We start from the raw sequence: 18652 nt of genomic DNA, 5'->3' as shown, positions 1-18652 counted from the left end.
ACAAAGATTATTTTTGAAGGATCTCTGACCTTATTTTAGGTCATTGACTGACGGGAAAGAGATTTATTTTTATTTTTACCTGGGTTAGGACAAGAAAAACAGAAGGGCCCTAGAGGTTAGTGACTCAGGTACAACCGGCAAAGGGAAACTACAGGTGTGGAGTGAAGTGAAAAACCAGGCGTAGAATGTTCCAGTACAGTGGAGAGTGCATCTCCCTTCCCCTCAAGCTCCCAAATAAAAGTCTGCAGATTCAATTTAAAAGGTCACCTTACAGTGGAAAAGAAAAAGGGAGAAAGCTACAATTTGTAAGAAATGCTTATTTTTTTTACAAAAAGTTATAAAATTTAAATAGTTGATTAAAGTTAAAAAAAATCTTGTACAAAAATTAAAGGATTTAAAAGATTTCTGGATCTCTTGACTTTAAGCCCAATATTCTTTCCACAATGACCCTACATTTCTCATAGATCCCACATTTCAGGTTTTTGTTTAGAAAACACAATCTGAGGTTGTTTGTAAGCAATCAGCTCTCCAAGTGCTGGGAGCTCTGGCTGAGGCAGCAGGAGGCGCCCTGGCAGGACAGAGCACCCCACAGAGAGCCACACCCCGGCTGGGCCCTTCTCCCAGAGCTCCCCACACGGGGTCCGGGAGGTGAGCCAGGGGTCTCCCTTGCCCCGCAGGCCCCCCAGTCTCTCTGGGAGAATGCCGATCGGCCCCGCGCTGGGCACTTCTTCCCATGGCCAGCCACACCCTTGGCTTCACTCTGCCTTGATTCTGGTCAGTTCCCATCTTCCTTCTCCACAGAGTTTCAGAACCAAGGAGTGAAACTGCAAGAGGCCAGCACAGACGCAGATGAGGCTGTGCTGGCCGCACAACAGAAGGCCGTCCCTCCCCTGCCCCCTCCACACCCCCGCTCCCCATTTTGAAGGGCCCCAGGCCCTGGCTAGGGGCCTTTGGGCTCTTCCTCCTCCTCAGGCCACCTCCAGGAGCTTGGGTACCTTCTCGAGGCTACGTCGATGCCCCACACTGATGAACGTCATGCCCAGCTGCTGGCCGATGCGGTAGAGCTCGCCCTCCACCTCCTCGGTCAGGGCACTGGTGGCTTCATCAAGCACTGAGGGCAGAATCCGGCAGGAAGAGATCAGCTCCTGGCCCTGGCCCATCTCTGTTCTCCAAACCCGCTCACCTCTGGCTGGGACCCAGGGCGAGGCTGGCCGAAAGCTGCTCTGGCTTCCAGGAGCCCTGGCACGGGAAGAGAGTGGGGCAGAAGAGCAGAGGGCGAGGCCCCATCCACTTTCCAGTGGCGGGACGAAATCCCCCAGCTTCCCAGAGTCTGCGCCGGCATAGCCTAGAACCTCACAGGCCAATGCTTCTCAGCTCCCCCAAGGACAAGGACATCAGCCCCTGAAGAAGTTCACACCTGTCACCCCTCTGCCAGGCACAGCTGGGGGTGCTGCCCACTTATTACCGGCAGACGCTGAGGAGCGTAAGAGCGCAAGCTTTCCAGGCTGGCTCCAGCTGCTGCCATGGCAGAATGCTCGAGAACTGGTGGTGTGACATGTCCACAGCTGCTCTGGGGACACCAACCTTGCTGCCACAGGGGCAGAGCCCTGCCATCCTCCCATGTAGGGACAGAGGTGGCTGGCCATGCAAAGGGGTGCTCTCCAACACGTCTGAATGCCCCGGTAGTCACACACACACACACACACACACAATACTGGGTGTGCGCATTTCCGGGTCACACCTCACCTGCATACTTGGGCTGTAGGTAGAAGAGCCGGGCAAAGGAGAGCCTCTGCATCTCTCCCGGGGACAAAACGTCGTACCTGAGGAACAGGAAGGAGAGGACCCCCAGAGGAAGGAGGATGGGCCTGGCTTTTGCACAGAATGGGTCTAAGCAAGAAGAGGTTCTTGGGCAGAGAGGCTGGCCCCGGGACAGACGGACATCTCCCTCCCCTTTCAACCACAGTCCAGCCCCGCCACCCGCGGGAGGTGAGGCCAAAACACTGCTCCTGAGGGCGTGAACGTGCCCCTGACGGGCCAGCAAATACCCAGAACCCACTGTGTTTGGGGGAGCTGGCTCTGGAGCACCCCGACTCCCTTCTTACCAGTTCCAATCGACCTGCTGGTCCAGACCCTCTGTCCTTGTCACCAGACTGGACTGTAACACACCCAGAGCGAATGTTGTCCGTCAGAGGACCCACCCCTGCTCCCAGTCATCCCACCACACACGCCTCTGAGACAGCGAGGGCCCTGTGGCGCACACGCCGTGGCAGGGGCTATGGGAACAAGCAGCCCCCAGCAGAGAGGAAGATCCCATCAACTACACCGTCTACATCTGCTGGAGCAGGATGACAAGAGAAAGCAGACTTCATTTTATTAACATTTTAAAGCTCACTACAGGGGCGCCTCAGTGGCTCAGTCATTAAGCCTCTGCCTTCGGCTTAGGTCAGGATCCCAGGGTCCTGGGATCAAGTCCCGCATCGGGCTCCCTACTCAGTGGGAAGCCTGCTTCTCCCTTTCCCACTCCCCTTGCTTGTGTTCGCTCTCCCCGTTTCTCTGTCAAATAAATAAAATCTTTTAATAAATAAATAAATAAATAATAAAACTCAATATAGACAACGCACCCCCCGTCGCCTGTCTCTGGCCAGCTACTCCCATCACCACTTTCTACTCCCACTCCCACAGTCCAGGCTCAAACTGCCAGTCCTGGGCCCCGGGCACTACGCCGGCTCTGCGTAGTGCCCTTGTGGTCAGTGCTACCAGGTGGGCCTGGGTCCCAGGGTCCCTGCCCACACTCACCAGGCCTGCCAACTCCAAGAACCTCAGGATCCGCTCATCATCAGTAGAACCTGCCAAACAGAGAAGCTTCTTCAAGAAGTCAGCTCCCTCTGGGCAGCCAGAAGAGACGGGGTACATCATGGAAGGGGGCAGGGGTGGGGGCACCAGAACCTGGACTAAGGTTCTGCAGGGTGAGGGTTACAGCCCCTAATACATAAGGGAAGGGCCAGGCGAAGGAGCAGTCCCTTCCCTTCCTCCAGTGTGTGTCTCTCCTCAAGGAGGGGAAGACAGAACAAGACGAGGTCAGGGAACAGCCCCCCAAATAGTAAACACTTGAAGGAGGAGAAGAAAACAACCTGAAACCAACAGCCTTGCTGGAGCCTCTGCCAAAGGGCATCGGTGAGGCCCCAGCCAGGCAGAGGAGGGATGATTTAGATGGGAGGACGCGCCCAAGGAGGGCCAGCTCACCTGAGTCTGGGTAGATTTCCTTCAGCGGGTAGATCACCTGATAAAACAAAACCACACAGGTCTAAGATGAGGGCCCATGAGAGGTGGTGCTGTACACAGCCTATCCTCCCCTGCAACAGCCTCAGGAACTGCCAGGGGCCAGGCACCTCTCCACCTGAGGACGGGGAGGGACACCCAGGCCAAGGGCCAGTGGGGGAGTCTGGGCCAGCAGACAGCGGGGCAGGGTCACTGCAACCTTCAGATGTGGGTCTGAGGGGAGAGTCTGTGAGCCTCCTAAGGCCAAGGCCTCCAGAATCCAGTCTGGGGGGCAACAAATGTATGTGATATTTGGTTTTGGCCCCCACAGGCTAACCTGCCCCCAGGAGCTGCTCTACTATGGGGGCCCAATCCTCAGAGGGGAATAAAGCATTCTTAGAACCAGGGAGTTCCTGGGCAGGAGCCATTCACTGCCCCATCTTCTGGCCTATAACTTTCTAGAGCTGAGACCTGTCACACTGCCAGAGGTCTCCATTAGGGTGGAGGTAGAAGTGGCCCCAGGCTGACCTGCTCCCGAAGGGTCCCGTCAGTGAAGAATGGCTTTTGAGGCAGGAACAGCACCCCATGGGGTCCAAAGTCCGTCAGCATCTGCACCGAGCCTGCAGAACCCACAGAAACCTCCACTCTGAGATCTCCCAGAGAAAGTAACTGTCTCTCATTTCCTTTCCCCAACAAAAAGGCCTGGATTGGGGCACCTGGGTGGCTCAGTGGGTTAAAGCCTCTGCCTTCAGCTCAGGTCATGATCCCTGCATCGGGCTCTCTGCTCCGTGGGGAGCCTGCTTCCTCCTCTCTCTCCACCTGCCTCTCTGCCTACTTGTGATCTTTGTCAAATAAATAAAAAAAATTTAAAAAAAAAAAAAAAAAAAGGCCTGGATTTCGGGGCACCTGGGTGGCTCAGTTAAGCATCTGCCTTCAGCTCAGGTCACGATCCCAGGGTCCTGGAATCGAGCCCCGCGTTGGGCTCCCTGCTCAGCGAAAAGCCTGCTTCTCCCTCTCCCACCCCCCCACTTGTGTTCCCTCTCTTCCTGTCTCTCTGTCAAATAAATCTTAAAAAAAAAAAAAAAAAGGCCTGAAGGTTTATACACACGCACGCACACACATACACCCGCATCCCACCAGGCCAAGGCTGGCTCTCACCCCGTGTGCTTGCCCAGAGGCCGCCCAGAACCCGGAGCAAGGAGGTCTTGCCCGTGCCCGTGTTGCCCGTGATAAGCAGGCTCTGCCCCTCGGAGATCTTCAGGCTCAGATCCTTGATTAAGGGCTTGTTAGAGGCCGGGGCGCAGATGGAGACCTGCTCAAGGAGAAAAGCTGTGTCCGCTGGCTCTGCGACTGGCCACTCTGGGGCCCTGCGATCAGAAGACGAGAGGAGAGAAGTAGTGTCAGTCCTGCAGGGGCAGGGTCTTCTCCTTGGGGGGCCTCACCTCTGGACAGAGGAGTTGTTATGTGCTAAACTGTGTTCTCAAAAATCACAGGCTGAAGTCTCACCCCCGGTACCCCAGAAGGTAACTGCAGTTAAAGAGAAGGTATTAAAGAAATGATTATGTTAAAGTGAGGCTATCAGGGTAGGGCTCTAACCCAATATGCTGACGGCCTTCTAAGAAGAGACACACCAGGCATGCTCATGCACAGAGAAAGTGCCAGAAAAGGACACAGCAGGAAGACGGCCATCTATCTGCAAGCCAAGGAGAGAGGCCTCAGGAGAAACCAACCCGACCAGCACCTTGATCTTGGACTTCGAGCCTCCAGAATTGTGAGAAAATAAATGTCTTGTGTGAGCCACCCGGCCTGGGGAATCTTGTTACGGCAGCCCAGGCATACGAACACAGAAGGAGGGCTGAGGGCGCCTAGTCTGTGCCAGGCTGTGCAAAGCCCTGCCGAGACTGATCTTAATCCACTTTAACACCCATGGATCGCAAACAACATCCCCACTTGGCAGATGAAGAAACCAAGTCAGGTGGCTAAGTGACTCACTCGGGGTCACGGAGCTGAAACTCTAGCTTTAATCCTGGGGGGGTATGTACAGCGTGTGTGACCAGCGGCTAGGACAGGACAGGCGTGGTGGTCGTAAAGGGACCTGGAGTTTCTGGCTCTGCACAGATGCCCCTCTCCCTGGGAGAACAGCACCTCCGGTGTCACTCGCCCTCCCCAGCCCCAGGCCCACGGCCGCATGAAGGCTGAATTCTAAATGGGGCAAGAGTTCAGACTTTAGTCGCTCAGAAGGCAGTTGCGTGTAGGCCCCGGAACTCAGGCTGTTTCCATTTTTGAAAGCTTACTCGGTGGCCACTGTCCAAGCACTTTCCAGGGACCGTGACAGTTAAGCCTCACAACTACCCTGAGAGGAAGGTTCCATTACTGTTCCCCTCACAGAGATGAAGAAACTGAGACACAGAACAGCTGAGTAATTAGTGAGCAAGAGAGCGAGGACGTGAAACAATCTTCAGTGCCCAGAAAGGTCAGAAACCTCACAATGCATCAAGGAGGCACAAGTAAAGGGCGTCTGGGTGGCTCAGTCAGTTGAGCGTCTGCCTTCGGCTCAGGTCATGGTCTCAGGGTCCTGGGATCGAGCCTCGCATCGGGCTCCCTGCCCAGCAAGCCTGCTTCTCCCTCTGCCTCTGCCACTCCCCTCCACTCATGTTCTCTCTCTCTCTCTCTCTCAATCAAATAAATAAATAAATATAATCTTTAAAAAAAAAAAAAGGAGACACAAGTAAAGACACATGTGGAGGTGAGCGAGGCCTGGGGAAGAGAGAACAGGCAGGCCCCGAGGAAAGGGGCAGGCGGCAGGGCTCAGTGGGAGTGAGACCACTCAGATTTCTGTTTTGTCATCTCGTGCCCAGGTGGGAGTGTGTACCAGGGTTCCAGCAGCCGGAGGAAGGCGTAAATGACCATAACAGATGCCAGAACAGCCCCACTGCCTGCAGACACCTGCAGCGTCCCTTACACCAGGCACGACATGGGCTCTGCCGCCCGGCCAGGGAAGAGCAGGGCTTCAGGCCGAAGCCAAGCTGGGCACACGCACCCTGGCACCGCCCTGCCCGCCCGGCGCTCACCTGTCCGTGTCCCACTCGCTCTCGTCCAGGATCTCGCCAGCCCGCGACCTCAGGGACATGTCCAGCAGGGTCTCCTGAAGCTCCCCGATCCTGGGCAAGAAGTGAAAACCCGAGGTGGGTCTGGGGGCCCAGGGGAATGTGATCTTCCTTCCCTCACATCCACTGGCACATGGCTTTTCTGTCCCTTCTCTCATTCAGCTCCTCCTCCCAGGAGCGCCCGCTCTGCTCAGGACGCAGCCTCACCTGTGTGTGTAACCAGCCACATCGGAGAGCGTGCTGGAGAGGTCGATGAGCCCGCTGAAGCAGCTGATGAGGTAAATGCACACGAAGGCATTCTGCACAGCACAGCGAGCCGTGAGCACCGGCCTGGACGCCGAGGCCCCAGACAGAGGGGACTGCGTGAGGGGTCCCCGGGAGGGAGCCTCACCTTGCTGACCAGAGTGCTGAGCTCTGTGGGGCTCAGGTCTCCGTAGACACCACTGAAAATAGGGATGGCGATCACAACGTAACTCAGGATGCTGCCCAGATAGTCGAAGGTGTTGACGCCGACTGCAGGCGACAGAAACACAGAGGTTAGAGACCTGGGAACCACTGATGGCTCTGAGGGAAGATGCCGCCAGACAGGACCAAGCTAGTCCCTGGGGCCTCGTTCTCCCGAGGACACTCCTGGCAAAGGCAGTGGCTCCCCGTGGTTGATTCCTTCATGCCAGCAGACTGATTAGTGCAGAGAGAAAGCGGGGGAAGGGAAGACTATCCCGTTCCTGAGGTTCCTGCCTCCCCGGGCTCCGTCCACCTACTGTACAGCCAGAGCTCCTTGGACATCAGCTCCCGCTGGGTCTGAAGGAGTCTCTGCAGCCTGCGGTCTGTCCTCATGTGCTCCACATGCCCAGCCCTGACAAGGAAGGCTGGGATGTCGATGGGGCCCGCAAAGCCTCATCCAGGCTCGGGGAGACCCTCTGGCCCTCACCACACTCTCCTCTGGGGACCAAGCCCATCCCAGTGGTCTTCATCTTAGACCCTTTCTGCCACGAGCCTCCATTCACTGCTTTACTTCCTCAGCACAGTGTTGTCTGGGGAAAGAACATGAACTCTAGACTGGGCAGGCCTGGCTCAAACCCAGGCTCTGGCCAACTGCCAGCTGGGTGACACTGATTAGTGCCTTAAGCCTCCGAGTCTCAGTGTCTTGTTCTGTAAAATGGGGCTAATCATACCTACAAAATAAGTTACAGAATTTCTTTTTTTTTTTTTAAGATTTTATTGATTTATTTGACAGATAGAGATCACAAGTAGGCAGAGAGGCAGGCAGAAAGGAGGAAGCAGGCTCCCCGCTGAGCAGAGAGCCCGAATCGGGGCTCGATCCCAGGACTCTGGGATCATGACCTGAGCCGAAAGCAGAGGTTTTAACCCTCTGAGCCACCCAGGTGCCCCAGTTAGAGAATTTCTAAATAGAAAGTTCCAGACAGAAGAGGGGCCCTTAGTAAGTAACAGCTGTTACTCAGCAACTACACACGGAGCAGTTGCTCGGTGGCAGGCTCTGTGCTGGTTAGCCAGTGAGATAAACAAGGGGATGAAACAGTCCCTGTCCCTGAGCTCCCAGGTTGGGGGGCAGGCAGACACACTGCATTCAGTACCTGGCACCTGGAAAGTGTCAGAGGGACAGAGAAGCCACAGAAGAACCCATCTAGACTCCAAGAAGCAACCTGCCTTCCCCAGAGCCCAGAACTTCATGAGAGACTGCAAAAATCCAAAAGCCCTCGGCACAGCCCCAGCCCTATGGCCACACAACCAAAGCCCACCTCAGAGTCCTAGTATGCGAGGCGCCCCCAAGTGGCAGCAGCTGCAAACTGCAGCAAAGACCGACAAGGGCAAAGGTCCTGGGGCTATTAGCTCCAGGCGATCCAAGAGCCGCTTCCACTCTTTCAACACACACCTCTGGGGCCTGAGTTCTCTCTCTGGGGCCTAACGATGACTCCAGAGGCCTCACAGAAGGCAGGGCCCAGGGACCTACCCTGACCCTGAGGGAAGGAATGAGATTTCACAATGCTGCTGATACTTCGTTCTACTTGGACAGTGTTTGTGGGGAGCGAGTCTCCTGATCTCCTGAGGCCTCCTTTCCCTCCCATCCTGCAGAGACAAAGGATCAGTCTTTGAGACTCTGATCGGCCATCAGGCACTGGCAGGAAGCCATTTTACAGAAGGAAAAGTGAGGCAGAGGCAATGCCTTATAGTCATCACCAAGACAGGAAGCATTCACTCGTTTCAGTCTTGGAACAAATTTACGCCCCCTCCTGGGCCACTAGAAGGAATAAGCAGCTTCAGAAGCAAATCCCTGGATCTAAGGATGAGGCAGACAAGGACAGGGAGAGACACGGGGTGGGGGTCACAGCCCAGTGTAAGGGTGCTCAGCCCCACGGCTCTGTGAGGGTGGGAGGGCCGGACAACTGGTCTTTCCTCTTCTGTCATCTCCACTATCAGCTCCGATGCGGCAGAAGGAAACCCGACTCACCTGAAAAAGGCAGCAGGCTCAGCATTCACCCGGATCTGCATGTGCTTGAACCTGGGCAGGCCAAAGAGAAACGTATGCGGACGACCGGCGGTGCTGGCCCCTCTCCTTTCGGAGGCCTGGACCAAGACCTCCAGACCTGGCTCCACCTCGAAAAGGCCCAGCCCTTCCCCGAGCTGTCTCAGGGCTGGAATCCCAGGGCCTGGGTGGGGTGGCAGGAGCCGTGCAGACGGGGGAACCCCTCACCTCCCCAGAGGACAGGTGCATTCCTGCCCACACCACCTCCTCCCAGGGCCCAACCTGAAGCAGGAGGCCAAGAAGCACAGCACAGGCACTGGATCTACTGGCTGAGCCATGACAGGGAGGTTGGAACTGAAGCACAGGAGAAGGCCAAGGGACGATAATGGCCAACCAGACACGGTTCTCGGTGCTTCTCACCTAGAATCTCAATAATGCTCCTCACAATCCCCTCTGTGGACAACAGTACAATCCCCATTTTAAAGACGGGAAAACTAAAGTTAGTGAGGTTCAAGACCTCACCCAAGAGCACATGCCTAGCGACTAGCGCAGGCTGGGATTTGAATGAGGCGATCTTACTCCAGACCCTCATTCCTTAGCCATGATGCTCAACCCAGAAAACTCAAGCGAGGGGAACATACCTAAAATCCCCCTCCAGCTTCTCCTGCTGCACCAGCTGTGCCACGATGGGCCCCATCAACATTCTGTTCACCAGGGTTCCCAGGATGAAATACCCGAAGATGCTCACAGGCCCGAGCCAGCCCGTGCTGGAAGGCAGAGAGGGGAGCGTGGGGGTGTCACACATTGTCGCAGGCCTCAGCCCCGATTCCTGTTCACTTTCAAGCAGCCCTCGTCCAATTTCAGCCAGCAGTCCTGTGGGACCTCTGCTCCTGTGTGGGGGCAGCTGGCACCTGGTCTAGGTTGTCAGGGTCCCAGAACCCCTGTGACACTGAAACGCCCCATGTCCAAAGGGAGGGGAGGGGCCTGAGCACAGGACAGAGGAAGCCTTCCTAGGCTGCAGGTGGGAGGAGAGACCAGCCTCTTCTGGACCCTGACCTGGGGGAGGTGAGTGGGTGGGTGAGAGACCTGGGGCGGGGTGGGGGGGGACCATCTGGTCGGGATGGTGGAGGGGAGAAGGGAGAGGCTTCACCTTTGGAAGCACTGGTAGGTGTAGTAGATGAGGGTGAAGGGGGAGATGATGAGCTTGCTGGCCATGCTGCTGAGCTGCCGGCAGAACCGTTCCACGTCCTGGCTGATGCGCTGGTCCCTGCAGCCGACAACACAGAGCAACTGGACCGGGCAGCAGGGCGGAGGGCGGCGAGAGCGGAGAGGTTACCTCTTACTCTGACCTTGCCTTTTGGCGCTGTTAGCCACGACCCCAGGGGGAGATGGACTCAGACAAGCACTGGTTTTCCTAGAGGCACTAAGGCCCTTAGGAACTTTAAACAGGGTTCTGAAGAGCTGTTTCTTGGGGCGCCTCAGTTTACCCCTGAGGAAAAGTAGCAAATGAAAGGGCCAGTACCCAGGGGTCCCAAGCCTGTTCTGAGCAGCACCGAGAAAGACCGGAGTTAAAGAGCAGAGTCTCTGGATGAGCAGGAAAGCCGTCCTCTCTCTCCAGCTCCTCCCAATCTCTTCTGCGAGCCTGAGTCTGCCCCCATTTTAGCTATCTGGCTGCAGAAACTTCACAGGGGTTGAGTCATGGAGGAGCCCAGAAGAGAAAGATAAGAGGCAACAGGAATCCCAAGCATCTTTGCTGCAAAGCTCAGCTTAAGCTGACAAAAGGTCACGCCAGGCAAGAAAGGGCCTGGGGTGGTGAGTGGAGAGGGAATGTCTGTGAGGAGAGATCCCCACTGCACCACGGGGGCCACACTGACTCCCATTTCCAATGAGAGTCATGACCTTGGACAAGTCACTTGCATTTTCTGGCCCTCGGTTTCCTTGCCTGTAAACTAACCAGCGCTAACTGGCACTGGGACACTTCCCACATGCCACGCGCTGCGCAGGTGCACTGCGTGAATATCCTTTGAGGTATTCTTGAGATAGGAACTATCATCCCCATTTTCCAGAAAGGGAAACTGAGGCTCCGTGAATGGAGGCCTATCAACCGGGAGGTGAAAGAGTGAAGGTCTGAGCCTTACACTGAGCCCTGGGCAGCAATAATTTTGCACTGCTGAAAATCCAAGGTCTGGTTTGCTAGCAAGGACACTTTCTTTGGAGAGAAACCCGCAGCAGAGGTTGGGAAGCACAGGATATAAAATGGACAAAAGGGAGCCGCTCCTATCTTTTAGTTCCCTATTCTCAGCCCTGCAGCTGCTCAGAGGTGCCTCCATGGGGCTGCAGGCCCCTTGAGATCATCCCTATGGTGCTTATCAACATTTGCAGAGACCTGGGGATGATCTCAAGGGGCCTGCAGCAGGGACTCTCCAAGGCCGAACCAGACCCACAGAAGCCTGCAGAGGGTAGGGAAGACGGAGAGGGGCGCCTACGGGTTATCGACGTCATCCCGCAGCACATTGAGGGTGTAGTACACGCGGCCTCGGAAGTAGAAGCGGTGAAGGTGCTCAGTGAGGTCCTTCCTCCAGCTCACGTACAGCAGGTTGCAGGTGAACTGGTCAAAGCTCTTCAGCTGCGCAGTGGGGGAAGCGAGAGGCAGTGAGAGAGCGGGAGGGATGGCTTCTGCTTGTCTCAGCGAGGAGCTCAGGGCTAGCTAAGAGAGCGTCTGCTGACCGGCCCCAGCCCATCCCGATTAGTCTCTGTCCACTCAGCACTTCTGCCATGTTAAAGTGTCAAGTCAGGGAATTCTCCCCTCCCCCCTCCCTCCCATGCTCATTCCTTCACCAAGCACAAGCCTCTGGCCCCTTTCTATTGTATGGTCTTATCCTGAGAGCCGATGAGCTTCTGGAAATTGGGGATGATATCTTTTTTTTTAAAGATTTTATTTGTTTATTTGACAGACAGAGATCACAAGTAGGCAGGGAGGCAGGCAGAGAGAGAGGAAGAGAAGCAGGCTCCCCGTTGAGCAGAAAGCCTGATGCGGGGCTCAATCCCAGGCCCCTGAAATCATGACCTGAGCCGAAGGCAAGAGGCTTAACCCACTGAGCCACCCAGGCGCCCCGGGGATGATATCTTCTATGCCATCTACGTTCTCACTTTTCTTTTCCCCAAAACTTGGAAGGGAGCTCTGTATACATAGGGGTTTCACTGCCAGAAGACCCATCCAGACTAAGTGTGATGAGAAGGGGCTTCCCCGAGAAAACAGGTGGCACAGGCAGACAGAGCATCAGGAGACCTGACTCATTGTTCAGCACTGATGGAGCGCCTACATGCTAAGTCCGAGGCAATGACAATGAGCTCAGTCTAGCAAGGAAACAATTACAGGGTGTGAGGAGTGTTACAGCAGAGGCTAACTCCAAGTATTAGCAAAGCAGAGAAGAGGGCAGGTGGAGGAAACAGGAAGAAGGTTAAGGAGGACTGGAAGGCGGTGACAACAGCAGAACCTGGAAAAGCGAGCAGACATTAACTGCGTGAATGAGGGTGGGGACGGAGGCCATCTTGCAGGAAAGCAGCGGGTGCCGAGGCTGGGAGGTACGACACAGCGCCAGGCTGAACCATGGTCTCAGCCCCACAGAGAAGCAATAGCCCCCTGGCTGCTGATCCTAGTTTTCAAATGCTCGGAGTTCCCTGAAGCAAGAATAATGGGATTGGAAGGGACAAGGTCATTTCTGCTAAATGCTGACCAGAACGTCATGGCCTAGTCCTGGGAGCTGGAAACATCCCAGGAATTGGGCCCAACAGAAGATCAATGCCCTGCACAGGGTTTTGACCTTTAGTTCCCAGAAAGGGAGGGAACACACCCCACAGCCTGATTCCTGCTTCCTGGTGGCTAAGTCCCAGTCGGCATCGTGCTCATGCCAGGCTGGAGAGGAAGACAAACGCAGGGAGAAGACCTTACCATGGAGTTGAGAACGATGAGCACCACAGCCAGGAATGTCAGGCTCTTAAACCCATCCAAGTCTTTGTTTCCCAGGACCCCATAGTACTGACTGGGGATCAAGCCGACCTGGTAGATCACCAATTGTTCTAGGGTGGGGAGAGGGGTTCGAAGTCAGTGATGAAGGGGGAGAAAATGAAGAGAGAGGCTTCCCCTTGAGTCCTCGCCTTATCAACTCCCCAGAAAGAAGGGACCCCAAACCATTGCTGCCCACCCCGGTAGCCTGGGCTCACTCACTCACTCAGTAGGGTGACGCACAACAGGGTCAGGAACATCAAGGCATTCTGTGATGACCAGGAGGGAAACAAAACCTTCTGTATTTGTAGGAACCGCTGGAGAAACTGCAGATCTAACCTGGGCCTGAAGAAGAGATGCGGGAGAAGCTGAGCGAGCCCTATGAGGGCAGGGAAGCCTTAGAGAGCAGTTAGCAGGTTGACCTACATCGTTCTGGGGAGGGGTCCGGCCCATGCAGGATGCATGGCCTCCCGATGCTGAAGGCGGTAGGCCTAGGCCTGGAACAGACCAGGGAGAGAAAGGAATTTCTCTAAGCTGGTAAATGCTATAAAAGGTCATTTACCAAAAATTGACAGCAAAGAAACATAGTTAATGAAGAAACTTTAGCCACATCCTCTTTATGGTCACAAACAGGACAAGAAAGCCCATCAAGGATTTTAAGGTCCTGGCTGAATCAATAAAGAAAAATAAATGAGGTAAAAGAATTAAAAGGGGAGAGATTAAATTGTCTTTATTTGCAGATAATGTGATCATTTACACAGCGAACAGCAGATCAATAGACAAATGCTGGGAATAAAAGGAGTTCAGCCAGATATAAGGTTAACATAACAAATATCAATAGTGTTCTATATCAACAATAACCAACTGGAAAATACAAAGAAGATAAGATGATTAAAACAATGGTAAAATATCCAGGAATTAACATTTAAAAATAATTTATAAGACTTTTTTTTTTTAAATAGGCCCCCACACCCAGCATAGAGCCCAGTGTGGGGCTTGAGCTCACAGTCCTGAGAGCAAGGGTCAGAGACTTAACCGACTGAGCCAGCCGGGTGCCTCACATTTTTTTTTTTAAGATTTTATTTTTAGGGGCCTTGGGTGGCTCAGTCAGCTAAGCCTCCGACTCTTGATTTCAGCTCAGGTCATGCTCTCAGGGTCATGAGCTCGATCGATCTATCTATCTATTTAATATATATATATTTTAAAGGTTTTATGTATTTATGAGAGAGAGCGAGATAGCAAGTGAGGGGAAGGGCAGAGGGAGAAGCAGACTCCTTGTGCCCAGCAGGGGGCCTGACACCAGGCTCTCTCCACCCATCATGGGGTTCAAGCTCACAACCCCGAGATCAAGAGTTGCTAGCTCTACTGACTGAGCCAGCCCGTCACCCCAGGATAAGACATTTTAGAAGAAAAACAAAAGCTCTACTATAGGATGCAAAAGAAGATTTAAACAGACAGAGCTGGCATGACTTAACATTATAAAGACCTCATTTCTAACAAAAATAGTCTATAACAAAAAAGCAGAGCTTCTCTTGAGGAACTTTATATGAAAATATAAAGGCCCATGAGTAGCTGAGGGCAACTATGAAGAATGGGAAAGGAGGAATCGGAAACACAAACCCTCCATTAGTAAGAAATCAGGGGCGCCTCGGTGGCTCAGTCGGTTGGGCATCCAACTCTTTGATTTCAGCTCAGGTCGTGATCTCAGGGTCCTGGGATGGAGCCCCCGCATCAGGCTCTCTGCTCAGCAGGGAGCCTGCTTCCCTCTCTGTCTCTCTGCCTACTTGTGATCTCACTCTGTCAAATAAATAAATAAAATCTTTAAAATCTAGAGCATACGAGGAATTCCTGCAAGTCAGGAAGACAGGAAATCCACGGAGAGTGGGAAAAGAATACAAACAGGCAATTCAGAAAAGGGGAAACCCAAATGCTTAATACATGAAAACACAATGGGATGTCACCTTACAACCCATCAGACCGATAAAACATCAGAAAACCAAACAATACCAAACATTCCTGGAATGTGGGGAAGCCAGAACCTTTATGCAATGCTATTGGAAAGTATAAACTCAGATGACCTTTCCAGAAAACAATTCCGCATAATTAGGTATGACCTAGCATCCTACCTTGGGGTGGATAATCCAGAAAAATATTACCCATATCCACAAGGAGACAAGCGCCAGCGTATTTGTGGTGGTTAAAAACTGGAAGCAATCTAGGTGTCATCACCAGGGGACTGTATAAGTAAGTGCGATCCAAAGTACATAGGGTAGTATCATGCAGCCCTCAGAAACAGAAACTAGATCACTACTGAATGTATGATCTCAAAAACACAACGCTGAGTAAAAAGGTTTTTTTTTTTTAATCACAGCATATTATCATTTATAGGAATTCAAAAACCACGATCATTCAAGGTAGACACGCAAACTTATATAAACTGGGCTGTACACTTGGGTGGGAGTCGGAGAACGGGGGAGAAACGGGTTGAGAATAAGGAACGAAGAGAGGAACACAGTAATGTAAAGCACAAGAGAGGCCCTGCGCTGGATTACAGCGTGCCAACAACTGGGGACGATTAACTCAATTCTGTGCACTTGGAGGTTCGGGGCGGCGGGGGTGGTGGGAGGAATGGAAAAGCCAGTTCCAAGGGAGAGGATCCCACAGCCAGAGTGCTGGGCGCTGCCTCGGATCGCGCGGGAGGCTGGGCGCCCCTTCCCGAGCTCCTCTTTCGCGGGGGCGGGGGCTCTTCAAGCCACACAGCCCCAGGGAAGGCACCCAGGGGCCCGGCTCGCCTCCCCAGCCGCCCTGCTCACCTGGCGCCAGCCCCGGCCGCCGTCCCCGGGACCGCCATGGGGAAACTTCCACCTTCCTCGGGAGGACCGCTGCCCCGGACTCGGCTGCGGGAAGAGTCCAAGGGGCGGGCCCACGGCGACCACGGAGACGGGCGGCTAGAGAGGAAGGTGCCTGGCTACGAGGCCACTCCCGGAAGCGACCCACCCCTCGAAAAGAACCAGAGAGTGCTGAGTGTTACATTCTGTCGACCCTGCGCCTACGGCGCCCACTGCTGGATCTAGGAGGTTTCCTTTTTGACAAGAACAGCGGAGAAAAATGGGATTATTTTATGACAAGTATTTCAGACGCGGAATGTAGATGTTTCATACATTCTCCCACAGAAGCCACCGTGATCTTTTACCAACATAAATCAGGCTTCCGGATTGCAGTTAGAATAAAGTCCAAATGTTTCCATGGCATAAATGATGGCACCTTTCCCTTACATTTTCATTGAGCGGCCATTGTTTCCATCTCAGGGTCTTTGCAAGTGCAGTAGTCTTGGCCGGGAGCTCTTCCACAGATGGCTTGTTCTCAAAATTAGTTCCAATGTCACCTGGTCGCCCAACCTAGAATATGCCATCCTGCCCACATCATTCCCGATTGTATTACACTTTGTTTAAAAATAATCTCTGCACCCAGCTTGAAGCTCGAACTCAGGACCCCAAGATCAAGAGTTGCATGCTGGGGCACCTGGGTGCCTCAGTCAGTTAAGTGTTTGCCTTCGGCCCAGGTCATTATCCCAGGGCCCTGGGATGGAGTCTAGCATCTGGCTCCCTGCTCATCTGGGAGTTGCTTCTCCCTCTCCCTCTGTCCTCCCCCATGCTCATGCGCCCTGGTGGTCTCTCTCCCTGTCTCAAATAAATAAATAAAATCTTAAAAAAAAAAAAAAAAAAGTTGCATGCTCTACCGACCGAGCCAGCCAGGTGTCCCACTTTTATTTTCTCCATGATAATTATCACTGTCTGAAGCCATCTTATTTCCTTGCATATTGTTTGTCTTTCTCTCTGAGAATAAAATTTGAGCAGGGACTCTCTGTCTTGCTCATAGCTGTATTCCCAGTACCTAGAACACTGCCAGTATTTAGTAAGTGCTTAGTAAATATTTGTTAAATGTTGGAGAATGCAATGCTTCATCTGATTACTGTGCCCAAAGGGAGATGGGAAATAATTCGGAGAACAAGCAGCTTGCGAGAAATACCATGTGATTTCACTCATATGTGTAATTTAAGAAACAAAACAAAAGAGCAAAGAAAAAAAAAAGGGAGAGGCAAACCAAGAAACAGGCTCTTAACAATAGAGAACAAACTGATGGTTACCAGAGGGGAGATGGGTGGGGGATTGGGTTAAACAGGCGATGGGGATTAAGGTGTGCACTTATCTATCCTTATGAGCTGTAGGTGATGTAAGGAATTGTTGAATCACTATATTGTACACCTGGAACTAGCATAACACTGTAAACAGGGACGCCTGAGTGGCTCAGTTTGTTAAGCGTCTGCCTTCCACTCGGGTCATGATCCCAGGGTCATGGGATCGAGTCCCATATCAGGCTCCCTGCTCATCAGGGAGCCTGCTTCTCCTTCTGCCTGCCTTTCCTTTCCTTTCCTGCTTGCTCTCTCTCTCTCTGACAAATAAAATCTTTAAAAGAAAAATAACATTGTAAATAAACGCACACAAAGAAAGAAATCAAGCAGCATGATCCCCTGGGGCCCTAAGTTTGAATCTGGATGTACCTCTTCGCCTTCCTTTGATCCTTTTTTTTTTAAGATTGTATTTATTTATTTGACAGAGATCACAAGTAGGCAGAGAGGCAGGCAGAGGGAGAGGAAGGGAAGCAGGCTCCCTGCTGAGCAGAGAGCCCGATGCGGAGCTCAATCCCAGGACCCTGAGATCATGACCTGAGCCGAAGGCAGCGACCTAACCCACTGAGCCACCCAGGCACCCCTTTTTTAAAAGATTTTTAAAATTTATTTGAGAGAGAGAGAGAGCAAGAGAGAGAGCACAAGCAGGGGGCAGGGAGGAGAAGCAGACTCCCCACTGAGCAAGGAGCCTGATATAGTGCTCAGTCCCACGACCCTGGGATCATGACCTGGGCCAAAGGCAGAGGCTTAACTGACTGAGCCACCCAGGCACCCCTCTTCCTTCAATTCTTATTAAGCGTCAACTATATGCCAAACACCCAACAAGACAGATGTATCGCCTGTCTTCATGGAGCTACCCTCTAGCTGGGAAGGCCAACCTGTTGACAATTACAGTTGTCTTCATGAAGACAAAGGTACCTACATCAAGTTTTCACAACCATGACAGTGTTGACTTTTGAGGCCGGATAATTCTTTGTTGGGGGAGTAGGAAGGCTATTGCGTGTATTGTAGGATACCGAGTGGAATCCCCGGCTTCCACCCACTGGCTTCCAGCAGCACTCTCTCCGATCCAGCTGTGCAACCACTAATGTCTCCGGACGTTGCCAAATATCCCTTGGTGGGTGGGTGTGGGGGGGAACAAAATCCCAGCGTTGCCCAGCCCCCGCATTTTGAGAACCACTGCCCCAGAGCCTCAGTGGGTGCCATCCAACTCAGGATGGGGGAGGGGAGTCCAAACTTTGTGCAGGAGATAACTGAGCATTTCTCAGCGATGGCATGAGCTTAACTTACTCCCAAGTGTGATTTCCAGAGTATGTCTTTGTCACTCTGAAAATCAAATAAACATGTCAGGATGCAATCTCTGAAAAATTAATAAGTCAGCCGAAATATTAAGGCAAGCAACCTCACCTGGCTAGGGCAATTCCGGTTTCCAGCTCTTGCCACCTTTTACACTCAAAAGTGTCTTACTTTGGAGTATGGTGGCATTACTGTCCCAGGGTCCCTCAACACTATGTGTTACTTTAAACTTTTAAAAAGTATTGTTCCAACACCGACTGGATTTAAATACGATCTCAACTATGAAAATATAGATATAAATATCTGCA

The 18652-nt window shown here is 52.9% G+C and overlaps 1 protein-coding gene across 7 annotated transcripts; it reads right to left on the bottom strand.

The window, feature by feature from the left end:
• Positions 1–354: 354 nt before the first annotated feature.
• On the bottom strand, positions 355–15766 carry LOC111148609 (ATP binding cassette subfamily D member 4). Of its 7 annotated transcripts, XM_022505317.1 has the most exons (19): positions 15673–15766; positions 13086–13204; positions 12806–12933; positions 11340–11479; positions 10004–10120; positions 9495–9620; positions 8839–8889; positions 7130–7224; positions 6760–6881; positions 6576–6667; positions 6333–6422; positions 4420–4628; positions 3790–3881; positions 3247–3283; positions 2800–2849; positions 2106–2158; positions 1747–1823; positions 996–1111; positions 355–824 (listed from the first exon to the last, which is right to left on the bottom strand). In XM_022505317.1, the coding sequence occupies exons 1-19, from the start codon at positions 15708–15710 to the stop codon at positions 756–758; spliced, it is 1821 nt and encodes a 606-aa protein (XP_022361025.1). In that variant the 5' UTR covers positions 15711–15766; the 3' UTR covers positions 355–755. The 7 variants fall into 7 exon arrangements, with proteins under 7 accessions (XP_022361025.1, XP_022361030.1, XP_022361028.1 ...); XM_022505322.1 differs by lacking the exon at positions 9495–9620 and having other exon boundaries at positions 15673–15765; XM_022505321.1 differs by lacking the exon at positions 355–824 and having other exon boundaries at positions 1045–1239.
• Positions 15767–18652: the final 2886 nt, after the last annotated feature.

This window comes from Enhydra lutris, unplaced genomic scaffold (genome assembly GCF_002288905.1).
Source record: "Enhydra lutris kenyoni isolate GAN:26980312 unplaced genomic scaffold, ASM228890v2 scaffoldscaffold20, whole genome shotgun sequence".
Lineage (NCBI taxonomy): Eukaryota > Metazoa > Chordata > Mammalia > Carnivora > Mustelidae > Enhydra > Enhydra lutris.
This window is presented reverse-complemented; position numbering and strand designations above follow the sequence as displayed.

Coding starts and splice junctions, on each gene's coding strand:
- LOC111148609 (XM_022505317.1), bottom strand. CDS start 15,710: ATGGCGGTCCCGGGGACGGCGGCCGGGGCTGGCGCCAG. Junction 3,284..3,789: donor ACGGGACCCTTCGGGAGCAG/GTCAGCCTGGGG, acceptor TTGTTTTATCAG/GTGATCTACCCGCTGAAGGA. Junction 1,112..1,746: donor CCTACAGCCCAAGTATGCAG/GTGAGGTGTGAC, acceptor TTCTGCCCTCAG/TGCTTGATGAAGCCACCAGT.